Genomic DNA, 10167 nt, shown 5'->3' on the forward strand with positions numbered 1-10167 from the left:
AAACGGTTACTATAGCCTATGGACTCCTGCAACACTAGGGATGTCACATGTGCGTTGTTGACCCTAAAGAAACTTAAATATAACCTATAGGTACTGTAGTTTCTAGGGAAAATCTCGGCAGGGAGCTTATTCCATAGCCTCGGTGTTCGCGGGAGAAAATTTCTGACACCGCACAATAAGGATACATACTATATTATATATTAGTACTAATTATGTAGGTGGGCATCATTTCAAAAGAATTCCTCACAATATTATCTGTTACATAAGCGGTAGAACACACAAAGGGAGGCAAATTCTTGCCTAAGCGCTCGATATCGCCTGTAAGTTTGGGATAGTCGACTATTCTCATAACTTGTCTTTGAACCGAGTCTAAAAGACCAAACTGGTACCCAGGAGCTCCGGTCCACAGGTGAGAGCAATTGTGGAGCCATAAAAAATGTTTTTTTTTAACATACATATATATAATTATATTTTATAACTGTTACGGCGAGTGTACGGCTGATTATCTAGTTCCTCGACTTATTAGCGAACTACCCACCGATGTACAGGGAATCAAGTGTAAATAAAAAAAAAACTTCTTGGATAATATGAATACATGTTGAAATAGTCTTAATGTATTTAGCAATAATATAAACCTACGTGGTTTCCCAATACTAATAGAATATGTTTTGTGTAATTTTGAATTTTGTTTTTGCGTTTAATAGACATTATCAATAAAATTATTTATTATTAAATAATTTATTAATACTACGTTATTTAGGTACTTTAGGGTACAGATGACATCTTATTAATAGTATAAATGCGAAAGTTTGTAAGGACGGATGGTTGGATAGATGTTTACTACTCTTTCACGCAAAAACTACTGAACAGATTTGAATGAAATTTGAAACACGTATGGGTTATATTCTAATAAGTAAACTACTTTATTTATTGATTCATGCGGCCGCAGTTTGCAAGATACAGTTAATATATAATAGTATTGCTATATTCGTACTTATGATAATAATAAAACATTGGAAATATGAGAACCACGACCATAACTTTCCAACTTTCGACGACTTCGTCTATTTCCATTTGTGTGAACCCTGCAATACCTAGCCTTATGGAAGCATGTCATATCGTCGAGTTTAATTAACACACTACAATGACTTTGACTATCTAGTGCGGACGTGTGTGCCCTCCTTTATATTTTAATCGTGTTACAATACGCAAACAATACTTACAATACGCAGACACATAAATCTATTTTGTTTATTTTTTTTCATTAATGAAATATAATAATATAAAAATGTAGAAATAGCTATTAATATTTATAAATATTTCTAAAATAAATTCTTTATAAGGTATTTTATTTCTATAATAAATATTTATAGTTAATAATTACCCAGTGTTTCGACATAAATAATAATAAATAAAAGGTTAATACTTTTTTTTTTTAAATACATACAATGGATGAGGCGTTTGCACATGTCCAAGGAAAAGGTGGAAAATATGACAAGAAAGGAATGGTCCCCCCTGACGGAGGCTGGGGCTATGTTATTGGTATTGGTGTAGGATTGACATTTGTAAGTACCTACCTACCTTAGATTATATAGACAGAGCATGGAGTCTCAAAAACGGGTCAACGTTTTGTCAGCTAATTGTCAAATTAGCTGACTAGTTTTTTATCAGTGTTAATTATTTAATTAATAAAATGAGTTTTCACACATTAAAAAGATGCAAAAATTATAACACAAAATAAATATAGAAGTTATAAAGGAAACACTTGTAACTATTTATCACGTAAAATTGTATTAAAAGTTGACCCGCTTTTCTCGAAACATTTGTGTTCATTTGTGTTGAGTGTGTGGAGACACTCTATCTATGCAATCTAAGCTACCTACCTATATATGTATAATTTATTCCAATACGAGTATGTAACACACTGTTTTTATATATTATTTGCGTAAATAATACAAACAGTAGGTATACCATAAAAATGGTGAATTATAAATATAAGTATTTTAAAGTGTAATATAATAGATATATTCGTATTTGATTATTTGATTTCTTTCTTTGTAATTTACGTTAGTATATAGAGTTTGAAATTATTAAAATTGAGTAAATGATCCTTCTTTTCTACAAATATTACATAAAAATAATAACATATTACATATTGACACAATTACAATTGATATACAATATAAACAAATTGAGTTTGTTAGTTTGTTATCTTTTGGTACTTATTATAAGTATATGTACCTACTATCTGTCCAAGTCATAAAATAGTAATTATTTTTTCAGATGCTGGGTTTTGGTTCGTCCAATGCTTTTGGAATCCTGTTCAATAATTTCTTTCTAGAACAGGATGGCGCTGGTGGACTCCCACTTGTTATAGGGGTATATAATGGAGCGCTTTCTATTACAGGTAATTAATATTTTCATATATATTATTATTATGTCAAAGGGACCTCCGACAGCAAATATATGAATGAATATACCATTATTTATAGAACATATACTTATTTATTCGCTATCATATTATGTCGCGACCAGTTAGACGTGACGCTTTAAATGTGTTACTTGTCGTTTTTGATCCTACTTTTTTCTTTTCTCCGGAAAAAAAAAATTGTTCCAAGAACTAAAGGGAGGCTTTGTACAAAAGTCGTTTGCTTGGGCACCTTTATTCACACAATACCACTATTACTCACACAATAGTGTGAATAATATAATAGTTCGCTAGCTAAGAACTTTTTAAATAATTAGAAATATTAGAAACTGTTCAATTATTTTTGAAAATTGACAAATAATTCCGATGTTGCCACATTTTAGTAAGTTTCAGTTGGTTTCAGTATAGTTCATACTTATGTAACTTACGTTTTAACAAATGAGGAAATTTTTAGTACAAATCCAAAATGTAGTCTATCTAGGACTCACAAATATATAAGTATGATACTTTTATCATGCAGACAAAGCTACTTATTACATGTAATAATTTATATTAGCTTATATGATTTTTAAAGATCCAATACCAATTAGTAATAGATTTTTGTGCAACACGCCGGTTGTTCAAATCGAACCGAACAACCAGTGCATTTTATTTGATAATTCCTAATTTTTAAGTTCAGTGCCACATTCAGCCTATCTTCGGCTCCCGAAGACGGTAACCCGAATGTGCCATTTGGCTTAAAGCATCTCTGCTTGCCAAAATTAAGCCTAGGCTTGATGCATATATTGTTGTACTATGCAAATCACTAGTTATGGTACTACTATCTATAAATTTTCCAATGAATATAAATAGGGTATAAATTAATTGACATCAATCGTCTGCAAGATGATGTACTTACATTAATTTATGCATTTAAGTTTGTTACAGCACTAGTTGTGAGGGGTAACGATAGGCATGTTTTTATATTTTTTATAATTTGCAAATTTTCCAAAAAAAAAAGTATATATTAAATTAACAAAGTGAAGTGATACATAAGGCAGTTTTATCTCAACGCAATCTCTTTTAGACAACCTGTTTTGTATATTATTATTTTCATATATATCCTAATCCAGAATATTCTAGTTTTGTCCATTATATCTGTAGGTGATGGTAAAATTCGTCGCAATTAAAATCTTGAAGATGTTTGTAGTGATTATAATTTATAACTAACTAAGAACCAACATAAAATCAAGCAGTGAGTCTAGATATAAAAACAAATATAATATAACGTGTATGAGATAATAGACTAAATAATTTAAATAAATGAATTTACTATATATTATTTCTATTTTGATAATTACGAGAAAATTAAAATATTTTTAATAGTGTAAAATATTTTTAATAATGTAATCGTGTAAGGGATCTTTCTCATGGAATAAACAAAGCTACACCATAACTAAAACCATTTAGATTATTTAAATGTTTTTAGTTTTGGTGGTATGATTAATCTTCGATTGTATTAAGACATAATATATTGCTTTCTTATTTACACGTTTTTTAAACTTCTAGAAAGCAATCTATTTTTTGCTTCTAGCAAGAAATAAATTCTAAAACGTCGGAGTTTGGTTTCATTGTTTTTTTATTTATTTATTCTTTATTGTACACAAAAATTACAAAAATATATTTTTTTTTCTAACGTTCCTAGTTTAATTCATGAAAACACTCTAATATACATACTTATCGACTTTTTTTTTTTATACTACTTAATTTAGTTTCCAATTTAATTTTCTTTAATAGGCTCCGTTATCTTATCAACTATTTAATTCAATGTGTCTTTCTAAATGCGATAATATTTTTTCATACAAGTTACTGCTTAATTAATTACTTATCTATTAACGTAGACAGTTGAAATAATTAGGCACTATTTTTTTTTTTCATATAAATATATTCTTTGTCCAGAATACTGATAATACAAAAATCTTTACGAGTCTCAAGTTTATCAATTTCGCTATGGCAACTCTTGTGTTCTCTTATTATTTATCATATCATAATATCTAATAAGTAACATGTATTTAGTTCCCTTCCTTTCCCATGGATGTCGTAAGAGGCGATTAAAGGAACTTAATGGTCGAGGGATGTAACTAAAATGTCCAGACAGAAGGCGTGATGGGCTGGGTTATAGAGTTCCATGAAATATGATTGAACGCTTTGATGGCTGGCTCATGCATCATACTCCTGAATGGGTGATGCCTGTAGGGATCGGTCTGCTCTGAGTGTAGTAATTAATTTAAATTATAAATTTATTCAAATGCATTATTAATTATTCATTTTTACGATCTGGTAACAGTTGTAGTGTTTGTATACAAAACTTTAATTTATAGATTTCAAGTTTTTAAAAAAAGCAACAACTGAGTTCTTTGCCCGTTCTTCTTAGCTGAAATTGCTCTTCGAATAGGCTGTAGAATCATAAATATGACTTCTCAAAATTGCTTCAATTTAAGTTGATTTTAATAAAAAAAATTTTCTATTATATTATTTTTAATTTGTCTTATTTAGATTGCAACTATTAATCGGTAGAATGACGCAAAGTCATAGCATAATCGATTGGTACATTGTTATTCTCAATTAGCGTTCAATCCGTCTATTAGTTTTAGCTCAAATAACGTATGGTCGAATTACTGCCCCTAATTTGGTAGACGTTGAACTACTTTCGTATTTAGGTACACATTGGTAAACCGAGGTCGCCTGATTGAGCAAAGGGACCGAGATGAACATTCAGAATCGGTCTTTGTGATGTTGATGTTAATGATAATTGTTTATTATTTTTTTAAATAATGTGTTAGTGATAATTCCTTTTTCTATTTGGTAATAAAGTAACTTTGAGAAAATATTTTATTCTTTTTGAGGTAACTATAAATAAAGTCAAATATTAATTTAAATGTTATGTATTTGTACAACTTTTCGTTACCTATTAGTTCTATTTCAGTGGATAGCTAAAATACTGTGTAATATGAGCATGTTACCATATGAAGAAATGTGGAAACAATACATTGATTTCCGTTAACATTATGTAACGGATATTATTTAGTTAACCATAAGTTGTACTCACATTTTCTATATAAACCTATTGTGAGTTAAAGAAATTAAATAATTCTTAAATCTATATGTCTCATCATCATCATTTCAGCCATTATCTGTCAACTGCTGGACATAGGTCTCTCCCATAGACTGGCCATATGGAATGGTCCTGAGACACCTGCATTCACTGACTCCCTATAATGCATTTGAGGACGTCATTTCAACCTAAATGTCTGCTTTTTAAAAATTTCATATTTAATGTGAAATTCAATGATATTTACATTTTATTTTTAAAACTTACGTTTTGAAAATTTAATTATCGAAATCGGCATTAGTCTATTTTTAATTAACATCGCTATAGATATAGATAGATATTTTGTTATAATAAGAGGTGATTCAATTAATATTGCCCATAATATATTTCAAAATATATTTTTTAAATGTTGTCTTTAATTTTACGTGTTTTATTATTTTTAAGGTTTCCTAAGTGGGATTGCTTTGAAGAAGTATTCATTTAGACAAGTGGGCCTTGTAGGCGCTGGATTATTTATTCTCGGAGATGTATTAACTATATTTGTACAACGAACATATCAATTGGTGTTTACTTTTGGCGTAATTAGAGGTAAATATATGTAAGTAAAATAATCATAGTAAATAGGTACATATTTAATAAAAAAATATATAAATAAAAAATATAAAAAAAAGGATAAATCCATCATCAAAGTATCTAAGAGTATTTTTTATTTTTTATATTATTCATATTATGATATAATTTGGTCTACCGTTTATCTTAGTGCGAGTTTGATAAACTCTATCGTTCAGAATTTTCACTAAAAGATATTAATGGCGACTGGCCACCGTATTGTATTAAGAGGATTTTTTTAAAATAAAGCGGTATTTTGTATGATTTATAAAGTCATTAGTCCTTCGAAGTGGTAATGCATGAGATGTGCGACAGGCGTATCAGAACGTTCTATGATGTTAATTGTGCTACTGAATATATCGTCGACTATCACTTACTATTACTTAGATCATCAAATTGTTTGCCATAGCAATTAATTAATTAAAAAGAGTAATTATTTTTGTTTAGGAGCTGGTTTCGGTGTGATGATCCCAGTTAGTTTTACAGCTTTTAACTGTTATTTTACGAAAAAGAGAACTACAATGATGAGTGCAAATCAAACTTTGAGCAGTATGGCATCCATTACATTTCCCATGTTGGTGACTTTTCTTCTGTCTGAATATGGATTCAGGTGGACCTTAGCTTTAATTATGGCTATTGATCTTCATCTACTATTTGCAATGTTAATTATGCATCCAGTTGAATGGCATTTAATAGAATGTACAGAAAAAGGCAAGGAAATAGGTAAACATTGCACCTATTTTATTAATGTTCCAATTTGCATGTTTTGCTTTTGTTTGTCGCTACTACATTATACAGGGTGTATGAGACAGGTCGGCAAAAACAGAAACAGTGAAAACTAGAGAAAATGTGAATCAGTTGTTTTCATTTTGGCCAACCTGTCCCTTTTGAGTTTTATAAATATTTCTGTAAATAATTTAAGAAATTAAAGATTTAATGTTGTTGTGTAATGTCTAATTTATTTTTGTATTTTATATTAAATTGTCATAACGTTATTGTTCACTCGATGTGATTGTTAACAACTCAAATTAATAATAAAAACTAATTACCCATTGTCACTGTCATTCTAACATTTTGGGTATATGTATCGTTTTCAGAATTATTAAAATGTGATGTTTTAAATGCTAAACAGTCAAATTTCGTAAATAATGATGAATCAATTGTAAAAATGTTATCAGGTAATGTTAATGATGTCGATTCGGTAGAAGAAGAGACTAAAGATAGGCATGAATCTATCCAAAAAAGTATAATGTAAGTATATATTCTATGTTGTTTTGATATGTATTTATATGTTTATGTTCTATCATGTACATAATTGTTTCAGAAAAGTTATATATGATAATGTGGAACTCGATTTATTGAAAGATCCAAGATTCGTGAGCACTTTGATTGGCATTGGATTTGCTTTTGTATCAGATGTTACGTATTTGGCCATGGAACCTATGCTTTTGTTTTCTTATGGTTTTTCTCAGGTAGTTGATTTGTTTAATATTTCATTGTGATTTTTATAAATAAATGTATATAAATTTGTTTCATTAATTCTGTTTGTATATTTATGCTTAAAGATGGAAGTAGCAACTTGTGTCATGGTTGGAGCTATAGCAGATTTACTGGCAAGATTTCTTCTGGCTCTGTTTACTTATTTCTACGTAGTTGATAGTCGAAAGCTCTTTTTTAGTGGAACATGTATTTCAGTATTTTTGCGAGTTGGTATGTATGAATGCTTAATTTTTTTATCTTTTATAGTTTTCAATTTGAATTAATTAGGGTCCTATTTTACCTGACCACTAGATAAATTGAGCTCTCACATATCAAATCAATAAATTGATAATTATTACAACAATATACAGGCTACCTGATGTTATTTGTTTATTATATAATTAATTATTTGTTAAATTTATTTAATTTGAACAGCATTAATAAAATTACATAAAATCAAGGCTTTCCTAATAAAATACTAAATTATTTATTAAATTATTACTTTGTTTCTTTCAGCATTAGTTAGTTCTAGTAATGTTTGGTATATTTTCATACTGACAGCTATATCGGGACTAGTCAGATGCACAGTTCAGGTGTTGTTCCCATTGGTATTAATAGCTGCTGCTCCAGATAGATTCCCAGCTGCTTTGGCGCTACATATTTTGTTTTCTGGTATATTGATACTTCTAGCAGATCCAATAATAGGTTAGTAATTTAATAACTTACTCGTTCCACTTTTACAGTTTGGACTACTATATTTTGATAATCTCTATAGTGTAGCGGTTAACCATTTCTGCAGGTTGTGGATTCGATCCTTGCACAATAAAAGCATTATTCACGTGTTTAACTTACTGAATAAATTAATTTAAATTATATTTGATACAAAGACTATGTTCTAGAGTCCTATAGTCCTAGTAAATCATATTAGTATCTGATTATCTTTACTAATATTATAAATATAAAAGTCAGTTTGTCTGTTTCCTCGAACATTTTAATGATTCATGAAATTTACCATATACGTTTTGTAATTGGGAGGAATGTTATTGTTTGACCTGGACAATCAAGATATCTCGGTTACGCAAATGGATACATGGATAAAAATTTGTAATTTTTTTCAACTACTTTCAGGGGTGATATATGAAGCAACGGGCAGTTACGTCTACTGTTTTTTGGGAATGAGTACGTGTTGTTTAGTGTGCGTAGTACTTTGGACTACTGAATATTTTATTTATCGTAAAACTAAATGATTAATTTATATATAAGTATAATAAATATGAAATTTGTAACGAAATTTGTGTCTCTAAATAAAAGTTTAGAAGGTTGTTACCCGATCAAGTTTTGAATAAATTTGATTCACAAATAGGTCATCTATATCATATTGTTCCTAATTACAGGGAACTTAACTGCGAGATACATATAGTTAAAAATAATTTATTTTGTTAATATGCAAACGGTATAATCTGTATCAGTTGAGTATAAACTCATAATAATATAAGAGCAATGACATTTGTTATCGTTGTAACGAAATATGTACCAATAAATATTTCTCAGGATAATTAAAATTATTATCTTTTGTGAACAATATGATATTACACATTTGAATAGATTATCTATTAGCTGGTTTTATGTTAAGAATTTTGTGTCACTGGTAATTATTTATACAATTTATGTACAGACACTTGCGGACAACTTGCTTCCTAGATACGAGACTGAATACTAATTCATAACTTTTTTTTATGTGAATATAGAATCAGAAAGTTTTTTGTTATTTTTTCCAATCACAGAATGAAAGGAGGGTGACGTATTAAGTATAAATGCCGAATGTGTAATGTATATTTTGTTTGTCTACACAATTTGATTGATTTTTATAAATAATGTGTTGTCTCGATTGTGGAATGCTATTAATTATGACTGTATAAAATCACATACTGATGATTTTGTTATATCTACGTATTTTTTTTATTTAAAATAATTATTTATTTGATTAAATGGTTTTGTTCTAAAAGCAAGTCGACTTCATTAAATTAATTAAAATAGTTTAAAAAAGAATCCTTTCAACATCATTAAATCAATCAAATTACTTAAGACTAGCGATTCGACGTGAATTTGTACGAGTACATAGACTTTTAGAGAATAATATATGAGTATAGGTTATGTTACTCGCTGATAATGTAGCTTTCTATAGGTGAAATAATTTTTAAAATCCATCAAATAGCTTTTGAGTTTATTCATTAGAAACAAACAAACAAACAATAAAATTTTCCTCTTTATAATATTAATATAGACATCAAGTGTTTAAAACAACAAATAAACTGCAACAAAAATTCTACCTTTCTAAAGTTGGCTAAATATGAGATGCGACTGCTAATAGACATAACTGGATACCATTTATTGCTTTCATGGGTAGGTATTATTGTATTATCAAACTAGGTAAAGGTTCAAGACAAGTTTCACACTATCACATTGTTGAGAGATTATTTAATCAAGTTCTCTTATTTGTAAATGAATCTTTAATGCATTGTTCTTAGCTTAACGCTTATTAAATTTATTTCAAATTTAC

At 28.8% G+C, this 10167-nt stretch overlaps 1 protein-coding gene across 3 annotated transcripts; it reads left to right on the forward strand.

Moving 5' to 3' along the window:
* Positions 1 to 997: 997 nt before the first annotated feature.
* Positions 998 to 9466, forward strand: LOC113523557 (monocarboxylate transporter 1-like). Of its 3 annotated transcripts, none has more exons than XM_052902379.1 (9): positions 998 to 1565; positions 2284 to 2407; positions 5964 to 6107; positions 6576 to 6851; positions 7226 to 7379; positions 7453 to 7600; positions 7694 to 7838; positions 8169 to 8312; positions 8736 to 9466. In XM_052902379.1, the coding sequence occupies exons 1-9, from the start codon at positions 1449 to 1451 to the stop codon at positions 8852 to 8854; spliced, it is 1371 nt and encodes a 456-aa protein (XP_052758339.1). In that variant the 5' UTR covers positions 998 to 1448; the 3' UTR covers positions 8855 to 9466. The 3 variants fall into 3 exon arrangements, with proteins under 3 accessions (XP_052758339.1, XP_026765349.1, XP_052758340.1); XM_026909548.3 differs by having other exon boundaries at positions 999 to 1565; positions 8124 to 8312; XM_052902380.1 differs by having other exon boundaries at positions 999 to 1565; positions 7307 to 7379; positions 8124 to 8312.
* The last annotated feature ends 701 nt before the right edge of the window (positions 9467 to 10167 follow it).

The sequence above is a fragment of the Galleria mellonella genome, unplaced genomic scaffold (assembly GCF_026898425.1).
Source record: "Galleria mellonella isolate WM207_F2 unplaced genomic scaffold, CSIRO_AGI_GalMel_v1 utg90, whole genome shotgun sequence".
In the NCBI taxonomy this organism is placed as follows: domain Eukaryota; kingdom Metazoa; phylum Arthropoda; class Insecta; order Lepidoptera; family Pyralidae; genus Galleria; species Galleria mellonella.